Below are 17728 nucleotides of genomic sequence, written 5' to 3'. Positions count from 1 at the left end.
CCCCAAAAAAAAAAAAAAAAAAAAAGGTTTTGTTTTCAACAGCGAAAAAAAAATAAGGAGTATATGTACACGATTTAAATGGTTTTGTTTTCGAGTGATTATAGGCCCAAAAGGCTAAAACTTTTAGCCCATATCCAAAAATACTTCTTTTTTTGCACCATTTATTTTATGTTAGGAGTATATGTCGCACTTGCTCGTGTGGCGTTATTTGAGGAGTATATGTTCCTCGTGTGGCGTGAAATCATCCTTGATCCTAACCACCACAATGAACATTATATCTATCAACAACGAGGTTTGTTGTTGCTCATACTAAATTACTAATTGTACATGTTCCTTTCTTAAACGAGTACATATTTGCAGCATATATAATTGCATGAGATCTACCAAGTAGTTAAAGGCATATATGCAGTGTGCACACTGTTATGTTATATGCCTCGAGATAGAGCTTTTGTTCATGGAAATTTTCAATATGCATCTGTTTAATTAGTAAATGGTTGATACACGCAGACCCATGTATTGTGCGATGTGACATTTTGTTTTGGGCTTCGAGAAAACAAGAAAGTGGAAACCCCACAAACCCCTCATTTCCCAAGAATAATGTAGAAAAAAACCTAAAATAGTAATCGTATTTAAATCTTTCTAAAATTGAATTAGCAAAGAATATTTGATAATCAAGACTATAGCACAAATGTTTAAGCCTGATATTATTGATTTGCAACTTGCAGGTTCGAACACTTCTCTTCTTCTTGCATGGAATACTCTATACCTCTCTCTCTAACTTTTACTTTCAAATTGCGTCATTTCATCAATTTCTTAATTAAGCATATACACCTAATCAGCAACAATTGACTAATGTACGTACTACCTAATGATTGAGTAAATAACCCTGATTACTTTATATATAAAAAATAGCCGATTTGATGAAAGGCACGTTTTCCGAGACAAATAGAAATCTAGAACCAAAGACATATCTCTCTCTCTCTGTGTTCCTTTTCCTCTGTTTGTGTCGTCAATAAAACACATAAAGTTAAATTTAATTACACAGACATGCAGTATCTTTGTCACCCTATGCTAGTCATAATTTCTTAGAAAGTGACAAATCGAGAAATCAGAAGATTTTTTAGTTAAAATAAAAAAATGGCTTGAAATTAAAATGAAAATCCTGCATCTTCCAGCCAAGCACTTGCATAATTGAAAAGTAGTTTATAAATAAAACAAGTTATGTACGTACTTGAATGAATGAAGTATATTTGAGATCATACTTCCAAAATGTAAAAGTTAAGAGAAGAAAAAACAGAGAAAGTGATATAATGTGACAAGGAGATTGAGCCATTTCCGCCAATATCACTACTTCCCAAACCGTAACACAAAGTTTTTTTTTTTTGGGTTTAATAAGAGGATTAATTTAAAGACAAAAAGAAAAAAATGAATCTGATTAACGACATTTGAAGAGTAATGAAACTAATTACTCTTCTTCTCTAACGAAAACGTTCTTCTTGAGATCTCCATCATTGTTGCAGCATACTGATAAGTCCCCTCCATTCTTTTCTTCTACCAAAAACAAAGAGAAAGGAAAAACAAAATTAGATAAGACGTAAAGAACACTAACAAGCGAGAAAGAGAGAAGAGTGGGTTTTGGTGAATACTAATGATGATGATGAAGAAGAAGAAGAAGAAGAATAGTGTGTGAATCAGAAGACAAGATAAGGATACATCATACATGTTTGCTTCTCCTTCTTGCTTTTGTCACCTTTTATGGATTCTTCTCAGCTTTTTTTTTGTTCTTTTTATTCGTTTCGTCTGAGAGAAGCCTCCTTTTGTGTAAAACTTACCTTCTCTGTTCTCTCTCTCTTTCTCTAAGGCCATCTACATCTCTCTATTTCTCTAAGGCCATCTGTTCTAAGTCTTTTTAAAATAAAAAATATAGAGGACAGTGAATGAAAAACATGTTGGTTTTTGATGTAGAACTGATTTTGGATCAATTCTTGGATGATGTGGCAACTCGTGAATGGATACAATTTTTTTGCAGAGGAGAAAATATTTATTTGTTTGCAGTATGTTTTGTTTGTTTTTTTATTTATATCTTTAATGTTTTTTTGTTTCATAAAAATTTGGTATTGTATTTTGAATTTTAGTATAAATTTTTTAAGTTTGCAATTTAAATGTTATTTTTTAAAGTTTTTAAAATTGTAATATATTTAAGATTATTACATTATTAAATCTTATGATCTTAAACATGTTCTCCCAATAACCAACTTCTTATCAAAAAATCTAAACTAATGATCTTACATTATTTTCATAATATTTTTACTCTAAAAACACCCAAAAATGTTCTCGGAATGCATATGATGTGTGGCCACTAAATAAATACGTCTGTCATAAATTTTCTAGTTTAGTAAATAGATTTTATTTGGTAATTAGTTTTAAGCAATTAAAAATTGTGTAGTTTTGCTGCAACGAATCAACTTGTGTCAAATCGCAAGTGGATTTCCGAAAAGAGGTACATTTCACATTTACAATACATTTTTTTTTCATGTGAAAATAAGTTAATTTATACTCTTTCCATTTTAAAATATAAAATATTTAAGTTAAAACACATATATTAAAAAATAATTATTTTTAAAAAGTTTAACAAATCATAAACAAAACTGAATAATATAAAATATATAATTAATCTAAAAAGTTGTATAAAAAATTGGAAATATCTTATATGTAAAAAAAAATACTTCTCTAAACATTTTATATTATAAAACGAAGAGAATACTATAAATTTAACTTAATCGCTAATGATTAGGGTGAAAACTAAAAGATTCGATGTATATGTATACGATTCATGCGTGTAATACTAATTCCAATCTGTCGGTGTTCATAAAAATAAATCAAACTATATTCCGGTAGAATAAAACCGGTTTGCATCTATTCCGATTTCCGAACAAGTTTTAGTTATGGTGGTTATATAGATGATTATTATGTTAATCAACTTCCCACTAAACTCATTGCTAAGTTTCTTTTGATATGTTACACTTAATAAAATAATCACTGCATAGAGAACTGAAAAAGTTATACTCTAGAACATGTGCTCCCTAATCGAGGCTCGGTTTTATCCAGACGACCACCAATAAACCCTATACGTATTTTCATATACACTTTTTTCGTGAAAAATACCAAAAAAAAACACCGAAATTATTTTTATTTAAACGTGTAATATTCAATAGTTTTGGACTAGAATAAAAATATATTAAATAATAAAAATGTGTCATTTAAAACCTAAAACAGTAAATGTTGTTATTTTCATATCCAAGATCTTTCAACAAAATCAAAATTTCAATTGTACCCTAGTTATCTAATTAATTATTAATCTTAATATAAAAAATTTCGGTTTTATGTTAACCATGTCATACCAAAAATTTATCTTGGTTATCTCTCTCTTCTTCCTCTTCCCCTCTCTCATCGTCGTTGCTCTGGATCGTTCTCACCTTGCTCTGGATTGAGATTAAAACCCCAAGAACAAGCTTCACCACCATTATTAGATCCCATAAAAATTGTCTCCTCATTATGAAGCTCTTTCGACTCTTACGACTCTTACGCATCCCATAAAATCCATTTCCATCCTTTGAAACTCTTTCGACTCTTACGCATCTCTCTTCCATCTTTCCGACAAGATCCTCCACCGTGTACCAATATGCCGTCGTTTACATCTTCTCCACCAGAAGAATCAAACTTTGAACCCTGGTTCTTCTCCTCCGGTGAAGTAACTACCCTCTTTCATTGACATTACCCTCCTCGTAAAATTCTTCGCCGTCGAATCACTTTTCCGATGCTGCTCCGTCGTATTCGCCGCCACTTCGTAATTGTTCCTCCGTGGTGAATGATTCTCCCTCCGATTATACTCTGTTTCACTAAAGTTACTTCTTCGAGTTGGATACTCTGTTTCGCAAAAACCTAATCCGCCGTTAACACTCGAGCTTCTCGCGGCGGAGAACTTAAAATTTGTTGCTATGGATCGTTCTCACCTTGATCTGGATTGAGATTAAAACCCCAAGACCAAGCTTCCATCGCCGATCAGTCTTGGTTTTTGGGTATTATCGGAGGAACGACGATTAGAGAGAGAGGAAGAGGAAGAAGAGAGATAACCGGTTTTAATTTTTGGTATGACATGGTTAACAGAAAACCGAAAATTTTAATATTAGAAATTAATAATTAATTAGATAACTGGGGTAAAATTGGAATTTTGATTTTGTTGAAAAATCGTGAATATGAAAATAACAACATGTACTGTTTTAAATTTTAAACGATACATTTTTATTATTTAATATATTTTTATTCTAATCCAAAACTACTGAACGTCTAAATAAAAATAACTTCGAATTTTTTTTAATATTTTTCCCCTTTATTTCCATAGACACCCATAATGCATAAGAAAAAAAAACACACACTAATCTAGTTAAACCGAACCGATATTGAAAAGGTGTTGATAATGGCTGCAGATGAGAAAGATCTAAAGGCATAAGAGCGACACGTGTACGGCGATGGTAAGAAGAAGCTACAAGAATAGAGATAGAGGTTGAAAGCACGTAGGCAATGACTTGTGAGGTGAAATGACAGAGAGAGCAAAGGCAAAAACAAAACTAAAGAGATTTACGAATGAGACAGAATGTCTGAGGAAACGTCAGCTTCTTCTGTTTATTGGCTCTTTCACTTCTTAGAACCAAATTTTTGTTGAGCAAAAACCCCAAAAATAGGCCATTTATTTTTTTTGACCGTTTAATTCTTCTAGTTATTAAATTTTTTAAAAAATACCTAGTTTAATTTCCGTTATTTTTAAAAATCTTTATTTTATTAATAACGGTAGATCCATACTTACGACATAATGAATGTGAATTCTAATGACGGAAATATTAACCAAGGTTAAACTATAACCCCACGTGGTTAATTAAAGGGAACTAAAGACATTGTTGCCCTCTTCTTCTTCCCCAAATCGATTTCGAGTTTTAGAACCCTAGAAACCCTAAAAGCGATTTTTTTTCTCAAACTTCAAATCCCGAATTCCTTTGATTGCGATGATAGTTGTCGTCTGAGTAGTTGCGGTTCTGGTTGATTGTTTGGTGTGTTCGTTGCAAGAATCGACTGATAGATGAGGTATGAAACCATTGTTAATTTCAATTGTAATGTTTAGGGTTCTAGGGTTCTAAAACTCAAAATCGATTTGGGGGAAAAAGAAAAGAGCAACAATGTCTTTAGTTCCCTATAATTAACCGCATGGAGTTATATTTTAATCCTAGTTAACATTTCCGTCATTAGAGTTAACAGACGTTATATCGTAAATATGGATCTACCGTTATTAATAAAATGAAGGTTTTTAAAGACAATGAAAATTAAACCAGGTATTTTTTGGGAAATTTAATAACTAGAGGAATTAAACGGCAAAAAAAAAATAGATGGCGTATTTTTCGGGTTTTTTGTAGGTTTGTTTCTTAAATCCAAAAAATAATTAAATTTGTAGCCCACATTTGAAAGAGTGAAACATTGGCACCATGATAAGTCACTTCGTTATGGAGCGGCAGATAGGATAGCGCCGAGAATCTATTTATTTCGAGAATTATGGTCCCAAACTTTATTCTCTTGTGCCTAATTGGTTGAAACTCATTGTGGATTTGGAACCAGTTATGTAAAACATTGGTGAATGGATTGTTGTTGTTGAGCAAAAAAATAAAAAATAAGTCATTTGGTTATCGATGTTGGATTTTGTTCTCATTTTCTAGTTTCCCCTGAAATGTATATGATTAACGTCTTAGCAAGTACTATAAAATGCTCGTTCGAACTAAATATTATGGACCAAAAAGGTTAAAATTTCCTAACCAGAAAATGCTGCTGGTCTGGAATAAAAAAAGATTGCGGACCACAAATTTTAAACTTCATAACTACATTCAAAACAACAAATAGTCAAAATAAAAGACCTTCCACGTTAAACTATAGTTTATATAAGATTACACAATCCCAATATATACCATATCCAAACATACGTACAATTCCACATGATAATATAGCTAATTACATTAAAAAAAGGTCAGGAAAAAGGGGTGAAAAGAAGAAGACATCTTAAAAAAAGGAAAGTTGAGAACAGAGTTGAGAAAAAGGATTCAAAATTAACAAAAAACAAAAGATTCGAATCAGAAATTTCATCATCATACCAGAAAACAAACTTTGCATGTGTACTCTTACATGGTTCTTTTTCTTTTCTAATTTGTATCCTTTGTTTTTGATTCGCTTTCTCATCTTTGTTTTTTTGTTTTTGTTTTGTTTGAACAATTGATTAATACTCCGTAGTACTGTTTTAGATATACTAGTAAATATAAGTTGGAGAAAAAAAAGAGACTAAAACATACTTTTATCTAGAAAAGACGACTGTTTAAGACGATTTTAAAAAGTTGATGCTTAATCATATATATATGTGTATACGTTCAAATCCTGAAGATTTACTACTTGAAACAAAACAAGGATGAGTTTTTCTAAAGAGGCTGGCTTTGTTAGTGATGGGAAGCCTAGTTGTTTACCTTAGCCCTGGATTAACTCTTAAGGCCAATGTTTGTCAACCGTAATATGAATCCCTTTCCGAAACCCACAAGTCCACGATATTGCTCCAACTCGCAAATGTTCTTCTCTTACGTAAACCGTAAACGACATTGTGGATATGCACCTAACCGGACAAGTTTAGGGACTACATTCGAATTTCATCTTCGTAGTTAATTAATTTGTTTGACGTATGACGTATTACACCCAAAAAAAAAAAAAATGTTTGACGTAGCTAATTCTTTATACAACGGAATACTTTGGACCGATATATATATTTAATAATTTAAAAACGCGAAACTGAGAAATGTCAACCCTTCTTGAAACGGCGGAGAAATAGTCAAATGTTGCGATAAATTTGATTTTGCAACAAAACCCTTACGTAGTTTGTTTTAGTTAAAAGGGCTTAATAATATGTTTGTTTCAGTGATGCAACTCCGAAAACGAAGGATGCATATATTTTCACATAGAATCAAAACCAAATCGTTTTTCAAGAGTCAGTGCACGCAACGTATGCTTTTCTTTTGAGATTTAAGAGTGCTGTTAGTCGACGTATAAAAAAGGTACCTATTTTTTGTTTGTTTGTTTCTAAACACCGATAACTTTAATTTTAATAATGACCAAATTCCAGAACAATAGGTCAGTTAAACTATAGTTGTATTATTTGGTACAATGACAAAGCCAAAAATGCGCGTCATTTTAATTGCTTTTGGCAGGTGACCCAGTGTAATGAATAACTTACTAACAATTCCTTATTATTATTGGTTGTCCACATCGGCCCATGTTATAATAATAATGCTATAAAATTGACATCCATGCTCAAAATGGTCAACAACGGTTGCCCACCACTGATTAATTTGCCTCTATAACTCTATTTCTGAGTAAATAATAAAACAAAAGATTTGTATCGCTTATTAAAAAAAAAAAAAAAAAGACTTGCTATAATAAAATTCAAAATATTAGTACATAAAACCGTTTTATTAAAACGTGGGAAATAAGAATAAAAACCAGTAGGTAGGTCGACCAAATCCAATCTGATATAAAATACACACCATACGTACGTTAGTTGTTTCATCTCCACTGCTCTCTCTCTCTCTTTTCTAACAATTTTCATTCGCCGGCAAAAATGGTGGAGCAGAAAAGATTCGCTCTGTTTCTTGCGGCTTTGGACTCAGAGTTCGTCAAGAAAACGTACGGGGGATACCACAACGTGTTCGTGTCAACGTTCGGGGACGAAGGAGAGCAGTGGGACTCGTTTAGGGTCGTCAGCGGTGAGTTTCCCGATGAGAAAGATCTCGACAAGTACGATGGCTTTGTTATCAGCGGAAGCGCTCACGATGCCTTCGAGAACTATGATTGGATCCTTAAGCTCTGTGATCTTGTCAAGAAGATCGACCAGATGAAGAAGAAAATTCTTGGCATCTGCTTTGGTCACCAGGTTCTTTTTTTTGTCATCTAATTTTGACTTATTGGTTAGAAATCAATTTTTATTAGTGAATTTGAATAGGTATATTAACATTCCGATCCCCTGTTTTTTATTTCATGATTTTTGTTAGTTCTAAGCTTATAAATCTAAATTGAGCCCATTTTTTTGCATAATCTTGAGTGAAATGTTAATGATGCTCGTTTGGAGAAACAACTTCCAATTTATTAATGATTATTTGGCCATTTCCGTGAAGATATGAAATGATCAAAAGTACATCATCATCATCATCATTAATTAATAACTAGTGGATTATTCAATAAGCATGACAACAAAATTTAGGATCTACAAAATGGGTTAAGGATTAAAAGATTAATTATCTGATTAAGATTAAAAATTAATGTATATCACATTTGGTATAATAATACTATAATGTATCTGATTAAAAGATTCTTCCAACCGACAAGAAAAATGTGGTTTTGAAGGTTGTGTTAATAATGTTAGCTTACTCGGATGATTCATCAAATTAATTAAACTGCATAATGCATGTTGTCGATTCAATAATGTTTTCCTAAGTAAACAAAAATTACGATTCTCCGTTTAGATCATAGCCAGAGTAAGGGGAGGAACAGTAGGAAGAGCAAGGAAGGGACCAGAACTAAAGCTTGGAGACATAACCATCGTGAAGGATGCGATTACGCCAGGAAGTTACTTCGGAGACGAGGTTCCTGAGACCATTGCGATCATCAAATGCCACCAGGACGAAGTCTTGGTGCTCCCAGAAACTGCTAAAGTGCTTGCCTACTCCAGCAACTACGAGGTGGAGATGTTCTCTATTGAGGATCATTTGTTCTGTATTCAAGGACACCCTGAGTATAACAAAGAGATTCTCTTCCATCTTGTTGATCGTGTTCTTGGTCAAGGCCTCGTCCCGGTTCGTTTTTTTTCCCCTTAACTCTGATTAATTTACAGAATACACAAATTTATATATAGAAAAATTGCGAATTATAACTTGGATACTGCAGAGACTATGGGTGGATTCTTAATTAAAATATTCACCAGATCGAATTAGAATAACTATAAACTAGGGTGTTGTTGATTAGTCATTTCAATATAGTACACCTCATCACATGTGGCAAGAATCGAATCGAATGAATATAAAATGTTTTAAGAATCGATTGAAATATTAATGAGCAACAAAGTGTAGAATATTTCTTAGAAATATGAAATTATGTATGCAGCAAGAGTTTGCGGATGCGGCAAAGGCAACGATGGAGAAGAGGGGAGCAGACAGGAAGCTTTGGGAGAAGATTTGCAAGAACTTCCTCAAAGGCATGCAGAGTTCCGACTAACTAGTTTCACTACTACCAGATTACCTATTTGGCGCTCTTGTCATATTGGAAACATTTTATGGATTTTTATTACTTGCTTCATATTCCTGTTCAATGTAGTAGAATAACCTATTAATCTCCAGCGTGACTTATTTCTGTGTTATACTTTTATTCCTCTAATAAATGAATTAAGTAACTAAATTATTTAAACCCTATAAATACGGTTTTCTTTTTGTCAACAACTATATATTTTTTAACAAGTTCAATTTCCTCAAAACATACTTTGTTAAATGAAATTAGAAAATATGATCAAAGAAACCTCTACTTTCAGAATTCTTCTATTGATAACTTAATGTGCTGCTAAATCAATAGGTGTGGTTTTAACCTACAGTTTAAAATGTTATGGTTTCATGCTCACGACACTAAACACTACAGGTAGGTCAGTAGTAACGTAACATCGTTTTCTGTCGTTATATGTTACAGTTTTGTGATTATGCTATAGTCTTATTTATAGACCACAAAAAAAAAACAAATCATACAGCAGACTGAAAATGATGGGACTATCATTTATATATGTTACAATTTTGTCAAAAAAAATCATACCATACTGTTTTATCATTCTTCTTGACTTGGTGGGACTGTTTTGTGATAACGAGGTTTAAATATTGCATCTCGCTGTCAAACTTTCATTTGATTCTTCACTTATATGCTTGTAGAGTTATAATCTCTTGGTTATAATTAATTCTGTAAGTTTAAAGATAATAATAATTCTGTAGATTGTATATATCTTACACTATTAGCAAAAGTGGATTTTAGCTAGAACGAGATTCGTTCTCTACTTTAATTATATTAATTGATTAAGAAGGAAAGACATGCTTTTGATTTAGGGTTAATTAAGATGTATAGCACACTAATTTGTGATAAGTGTTATTATGGATGTGTCACCATTTAAATTGAACTTCGCATAAATGTATGTATATATGTTCGTTTATTTAACTTATTTGCCATGACTAAATTAATGAAGCTCCGACAGAGATAACGAGATGCTCTGTCCCCTCCGGACTTCTCTCTCCGCCAGCTAGCTAGAGATATCAGCCACACCATGAATCTCGTGTTTAATCTCCAGATGTCAATAATTCATCTCAAACAGTGTCTTTTCTATAAAACAGAAGATGCCTATTCACTATTTATTTATTCAAGATTGTTTTTTTTTTTTTGTATGTTTAATTTATATCGATTTTAGTTTTTTTCCTAAATTATGAGTCTATTATTATGCACGTGAAAAATAGGATCAAACAAGTTTGTACTGTAAGAAACAGCTCAGTGTGATTGCGTATATCCAAAAACGTTCTGTTCTCTTTAAGGTGAATCCAATTTAGGACCAAAACCCTGTTCTACAGACCCGACCTGCTTTCCTTAATTTTGGTTTTCTCTATTTAGTTGGTAAAGTATTATTTCTTTAACACATGATTCTGCGTAGTCGTGTTTCTGTCAATTACCGTAAGTTCTCTCTAACAAGGATCCACGCACGAATAGAAAAATAAAAAGAAGAAGCTAAGCAATTTAAAAAAATATATATATTAGGTGAGAATTAAGCTCTATTCATTGATTCATTTTTTTTTTGAATAAAATGTAAAATTTATTCGAAAAATAGTGTTTACAATCAAGTGCAGCATGTGATTAGATTGTTTTCATAGCAAAACACAACTAGCAAATTAGCTTACAAACATTTGAAAATAGCAAGGATTAACTTGTGTCTTCAGCGAGAGTCTAGCCATTCCTCCATGCAACGGGTGGGACTCCCTGTGGGTTAGAGCGATAACAGCCTGTTACGGATTTGCTTATCAAGATTCTTGATGAGTTGAGCAGGAGCAATTGGTGTTTCCCCGTGACGGCGTCTGTTTCGCTCTTGCCATAGGAAGTAGAGTGAAGCCTGGAAAACATAACGCATGAGGAACAGAGTAACAGTCCCCAAAGAGGCGTCAACCAGAAGAGTCAGGTTTGATTCCCAGATTGTAGAGCACTTTTGCGCAAGTAACTTCGACATTAACCCAGTCCAAACTTCTGTCGAATAAGAACATGTGAAGAATAGGTGGTCGTGGGTTTCGAGTGGTGTACCACAGAGGGGACAGGAGGTATCCACTCGTGAATTCCAGTGCAGCATTCGATCTCCAGTGGTCAGGCGGTTGAGAGTGGCTAACCAGACCATAAAAGAATACTTGGGAGTGGCTTGAGAAAACCAGACACCAACAACCCACGCCTGTCTCCCTCTGGCTAAGCAAGTATGTTCCCAAGTCTCTTTTGTGCTAAATTTGGTTTTAAACTGATCCCCTTTACCCTTCCAAAGGTCCACATCCTCTGCATTCAACAAACCTCTGTTGCGAATAGTCGCAAGAACTGTCTCCAGCTGATTAAGATAGTCCCCTCGGTGGTGTCTTTGTCTATGAGCAAGAGCCTCTGCAACAGTAGCATGAAGAACAATCCCCATATCAATGGTACCTCGCGGGCCTGCAAGAGTAAATAAGTAACCCAGTGGTGACCAATGGTCATGCCAGAAAGAGGTATGTAGACCATTTTTTACTTCATATCGAACAAAGTCAACGACTAAGGTACGGTACTTGAGTAACATCCTCCACATCCAAGAGCCTGAGGTATTATTGTCCTTGAGGGACCAGAATGAACCCTTTTTTAGGAGATAAGTCCGAAGCCATATCACCCATAAAGAGTTCGAAGATATCATTCTCCAGATGAGTTTCAAACAGCTCACCTTGTTTGCTTCTTGCAACGAGCGCAACCCCAATCCACCCTTTTCTTTAGGAATACATACATCAGTCCAAGCGACTTTTGCTTTTTTAGTGTTTAGGGTAGGTCCAGACCTCAAAAATGCAGAGCACAAACTGTCAATCTCCTTGATGCAGGCCATTGGCAGTCGGAAAACAGACATCTAGAAGTTAGTGAGACTGTGAATGACGGAACTTATCAGTTGGAGACGCCCCGCAAAGGATAAATATCGCCCTGTCCAACTGCTTAATTTTTCTCGGATTCGCTCAAGTAGCGGAGTGTAATCAGACGTTCTCATTCGTTTGGTTAATAGAGGCAAGCCCAAATAACGAACAGGAAGAGTACTTGATGCAAACGGGAACGAGCTTAGGATCGTTTCCTTATCACTAGCAGTAACACCAGCCATATAGAGGGTAGACTTCTCTAAACTGATATTTAGACCCGAGAACTCTGCAAAATCATGAAAGATTTGGAGAATGCTCTCAATAGAAGTTTTAGTCCCGTCTGTAAAGACCAAGAGGTCGTTCGCAAAACATAAGTGGGTGAGCTGGACGTTCTTACATCGCGCGTGGAACCCTATACGTCTCTCTGAAGCCGCTTTGTCAAGCATAGCAGACAAGACTTCAATACAGATCACGAATAGGTAGGAGGACAAGGAACAACCTTGTCGAAGACCTCTCTCACTGCGGAAAAGCCCTAACAACTCACCATTTACTTGCACCGAAAAAGAGGCTGTGGTGACACAAAGTTCAATCCACTTTACAAACTGTGCTGGGAACAACAGAGTTCGCAGAATACTGAGCAGAAATGGCCATTGTAGCGAGTCAAATGCTTTCGAGATATCAATCTTGACAGCACTTCTAGGGGACACTGTCTCCTTGTGATAATCAACAACAATCTCTGAAGCCAGGAGGACATTCTCCATAAGCAAACGATCTTTGACAAAAGTGGATTGATTGGGAGAGATAAATGCAGGGAGCAGTCGTTTAAGTCTGTTTGCAAGGATCTTGGAGATCACTTTGTATACTACATTACAACAAGAGATTGGCCTATAATCCTTCATCTCTCGAACCTCCTTCTTCTTCGGTATAAGCGCTAAAATAGTTGTGTTGACCCCCTTTGGCAAGAAACCATATTGAAAAAAAGATTGGACTGAAGCCACAAAATCCTTCTTTATAACAGACCATGTCCCTTTAAGAAATTCCACTGTATACCCATCCGTCCTGGGGCTTTTGTCCTTTGGCATGGAGTGTAAGACGTCTCTGATCTCCCCCTCCGACACTTCTCTCACCAACATGTCCTGGTCCGACTCAGAACATTGATAAGTTAACAAAATAGACAACATAGCCTCATCTATCGCCTGATAGTTAAGTAATTTATGACCCAGAAAATGTCAGAAAAATCTTTCTGCCTCCTGCTTGATTGCTTCTTGAGTGTCTGCTATCCTACAATCCGGACAATGAACCTCTCTTATAGCATTCCTAGCCTCACGGGCCTTAGCAGCTCGGTGAAAAGCCTTATTATTCCCGTCTCCTATCTTCAGCCAGTGTAGCTTAGATTTTTGCTTTAAAAACTTTTCCTCCAAACCTGAAACAAACAGCCATCTACTATAAGCAGCCGCTTCCCTTTGCATTGTCTGATCTGCAGGGTCCTGCATTGTCTCTAGCTGACAGGTGCAGAGATAGGCAAAAGCCTCCTTAGTCTTCTTTTCGAGATTACCAAGGCGATCTTTACTCAACATCTTTATTTTTGGTTTCAGCACTTTCAACTTCTTTGAAAATCGATACATTGCAGAAGTCGAATGATGTATCAGCTCAGTACTATCCCAATACGTCTGTACCATTGGTAAAAAAATTTCATCCTCCAGTAAGACAGTGCAGAATTTGAATGGCCTGCGCAGTTGAGGTTGATCACTCACAATTTTGATGCGACACCGTAGATGATCCGAGCACCCGCCTGCCTCAAAAACACCATAAGATTGAGGATACGCAATAAGCCAACAATCATTGACTAGAACCCTATCCAGCTTTTTGCAAATGAGGCCAAAATCACGCTTGTTACACCAAGTGTACATCGGACCGTGATTCTGCAAGTCCGTAAAAGAACAATGCTGCATAACTGCTTGAAAATCTCGCGTACTCGGAGACACCGTAGGGTGAACATCATATAACGAATGCTCCTACCCTTTGAGAATTTCATTAAAATCACCAAACACCATCCACGGTTTATTACGAAACAATGGAGTGTCCTGGTGATACTTCAAATCCTCCCACAAAACCTTTCAATCTTTGACGCCATTTTCCGCATAAACAAATGAGACAAAAAAACTCATTTAAAGCTCCTTCCAACAGAACAGAGCAGGTTATCACTTGACTACTTGTATAACAAGGCGTGAGGCGAACATTGGAGTTCCACACCACCCAAAGCCTCCCTCTACGATTAAAAGAATAATTGGTTAAATGTGACCAGTCAGGAAAAACCGAACTGATTATTCCCTCTGCTCTCTTCTCTTTCACCCTCGTTTCTATAAAACAACCAAACTGAAAATTGCCTTTCTTAACCCAATCTCTAACAACGAAATGTTTGGAAATTTTGTTGAAACCGCAAACATTCCAAAAGAAACTTGACATGACTAAAGATTGGTACCCGACCTACTCTGGTCACGTGGAGGTTGAGTAGAAGGGTTTGAAACATATTTATGAGAGTCCTTGGAAGCACGCGGTATAGACTCTCGCACAGGTATAGGAGCTTTGACACCCCGTCCTCGCTTCCCAGCCACATGCACAATATTGTCAGCCTGTGTGGTCAGAACAGGTGCAGAAGTATCTGGAGGCACATCATCCGGCTCAGAAACAGCCTGTGTGTTATCAGTCGCCTGAGGATCGTCTGTCACGGTATCCTCCTCCTCCTGCTCGCTCAGAACCGAATAAGAGTTGGATAACAGAGAGCCCTCACCAAAATTCAGAGGACTTTGCTGTTTATTTGGACTGGTCAAAGACTTATTGCCCGTTTTTTGTGATGTAATCCACTCTTGTCCACCTTCGTCATCCCTCACCTCAGTTGCATTGGCAACATCCTTCAACGTCGTCGCCTGAGGTGACAGAGCATTCTCCCGGGTAGGAGTGCGTTCACTTTGAGTACATTAACATTCTTTTAGTACCAAACCTATCATTCACACTTAGATTCACTTTTTTTTTTGTATGCGGGTGTGTGTGTGACTGTGTGAGCATGTGACGTCTATCAAATATCAATGATAGGAATTCACAAAGAATCGCAAAAGCCAATAAATACGCGTCGCGAGAAACACGTGAGATATTAACATGATGCGAACTAATCAGTAATCACTCACTAGTGGTATAATTAACAACATTAAACAGGAAAATCCTAATCGTTGTCCAATAAAAAAAAATGGATATCAGTTAGATACTTTGATGTATACGTTTTCAACATTTCGAATCCATGATAAAATCAGTTGTTGCGATATAATTCAAAACTGATTTGGTCAATAGACCAAACCGAAAACCGGTTCGTATAGACCAAACCGACACTGTTGTCTAGCTCCTCCTTCCTTTATATATGCCCTAACACATTCTCAATTCTCTCACCATCAATAACATCTCTCTATCTCTCTCTCTTCTCTCTCATAATGGTGAAGCAGATAAGACGATACGCTCTGTTTCAGGCCACGCCAGACTCTGAGTTCGTCAAGGAGACGTACGGAGGCTACTTCAACGTTTTTGTGTCGGCTTTTGGAGACGAAGGAGAGCAATGGGATCTTTTCCGTGTGATCGATGGCGAGTTTCCTCGTGACGATGATCTTGACAAGTACGACGGGTTCGTCATTAGCGGGAGTTTACATGACGCTTTCGCAGAAGAGGATTGGATCAGTGAGCTTTGCTCTGTTTGCCAAAAACTTGATGCGATGAAGAAGAAAATTCTTGGCATATGCTTTGGTCTCCAGGTTTGATATTAATATCATCATCCAATGTGTTTGTTTCTTTCTATTATTTAAAACATTGCCTACTTAGTTGATCTATATAACATATAGGTTTCAAATTACTAGGGAAGTAATTCACAATATCTTAAAAGTTAAAACTCTATAGTTGAAAAATGTACATGAATACTAGTTTGCCTAACTTGCTACTTCATAATCTATGTTGTAGACTAGAATAATTAATCTAGTTTAAAATTTATTCAAAGTAGTTGGAATTAATTTAAAATTTATTCAAACAATATCCACCAAGACAATATATAATATATAATTTTGAACTTTGTAGCCTATATATTGTACGCAATTATCATAGTTCTTCGTTGTTCTTTGGTGGGTCACCACCACTCAATTATCATAGATCATATAGCCAGAAAGAAACAAAGATTTTAAAGAGATTTTAAATGATAAGATAAGTATAACAAAAGGTATTTGGGTAAATAAGCTTGATAATATATTTCCTAGCATCTAATACGAAAATAGATTTACCAAAGAATTAGTTTCATCTACACATGGTTACCCTCATAACTTATATCTTACGATTTCATTTTCTTGGGATTTAGATAATATGTAGAGTAAGAGGTGGAAAAGTGGGAAGGGCTCTTAGAGGACCAGACTTAGGCCTTCGTAAGATAAAAATCGTTCAAGATATGATCGAACCGGGTAGTTACTTTGGTCAAGAAGTTCCCGAGGATTTGTTGATCATAGAATGTCACCGAGACGAAGTAATTGAGCCTCCTGAGTCGGCCAAAGTCATTGGATTCTCGGACAAATGTGACGTCGAGATATTCTCTGTGGAAGATCATTTGTTTTGCGTTCAAGGCCATCCTGAGTACAACAAGGAGATTCTCTTGGAGATCACTGATCGTGTCCATAAGATCAAATATATCGAGGTTCGCTTAAAACGTCTATCTTCATTTGGTTTTAATCCAATATTATACATATATATAGTTTAATTTAAATATTTTTTTATGTAGGAGGAATGTGTCGAGAAAGCTAAGCGTACGATACAAAAGATCGAACCAGACACGAGGCGTTTGCACATTCTTTGCAAGAATTTCTTGAAAGGACGAAGCCACTTGGTTTAAGTACTAATTAATACTCTATATTAATAATGGGTCTTTCATAAATCCGCTACGTTTGTGCAAGTTCAAAACTACACTATAATATGGGATAGTGATCACATATCGTGATCACGTAATGTAACATACCTACACTTTAAAATATATTACCGATAAATAAAAAACTCAAATAAACAATATTTCTATTTTCTTCGAAATTCCTTTTTTTTTTTTTTTGCATTTGCTTATAACTTGTTGGATATTTCCACCATCATATAAGTGATGTGGGACGGGGATATTGCAATGCCACAATATTTCTGTGGTCAAAGTAATTACATATCTTAATCCTAAGCTAGAAAAGGAAAGAAGTGGCAGTGATTACGATTCTTTTGTCGTTTGTTTTATTTGGCAACACTAATAATTCAGTTTGGCTACCGGCCAGTTACTACAACTTACAAGAGAGATAATTCAAACCAATTCATTAATAATTTAGTGGGAAACGTACAAATAAAGTAAGTCTTAATTAATCTATGGTAAACAAAAAGTCAACTTCTTTTTTGGTAACTCGAAAAAA

General features: G+C 35.4%; 2 protein-coding genes and 1 long non-coding RNA gene across 3 annotated transcripts; 2 read left to right on the top strand and 1 right to left on the bottom strand.

Moving 5' to 3' along the window:
• Positions 1260-1910, bottom strand: LOC104721795. The gene is made up of 2 exons (XR_757082.2): positions 1721-1910; positions 1260-1551 (listed from the first exon to the last, which is right to left on the bottom strand). It is a non-coding gene; the product is annotated as an uncharacterized LOC104721795 (long non-coding RNA).
• On the top strand, positions 7619-9534 carry LOC104721794 (gamma-glutamyl peptidase 1). Its single transcript, XM_010439864.2, has 3 exons — positions 7619-8008; positions 8598-8927; positions 9235-9534. The coding sequence occupies exons 1-3, from the start codon at positions 7697-7699 to the stop codon at positions 9343-9345; spliced, it is 753 nt and encodes a 250-aa protein (XP_010438166.1). The 5' UTR covers positions 7619-7696; the 3' UTR covers positions 9346-9534.
• Positions 15698-17379, top strand: LOC104721793 (gamma-glutamyl peptidase 2). The gene is made up of 3 exons (XM_010439863.2): positions 15698-16066; positions 16657-16986; positions 17071-17379. The coding sequence occupies exons 1-3, from the start codon at positions 15752-15754 to the stop codon at positions 17179-17181; spliced, it is 756 nt and encodes a 251-aa protein (XP_010438165.1). The 5' UTR covers positions 15698-15751; the 3' UTR covers positions 17182-17379.

Source organism: Camelina sativa, chromosome 11 (genome assembly GCF_000633955.1).
Source record: "Camelina sativa cultivar DH55 chromosome 11, Cs, whole genome shotgun sequence".
Lineage (NCBI taxonomy): Eukaryota > Viridiplantae > Streptophyta > Magnoliopsida > Brassicales > Brassicaceae > Camelina > Camelina sativa.
Note: the sequence above shows the minus strand (reverse complement) of the source record. Positions and strands in the feature narration are given on the sequence as shown.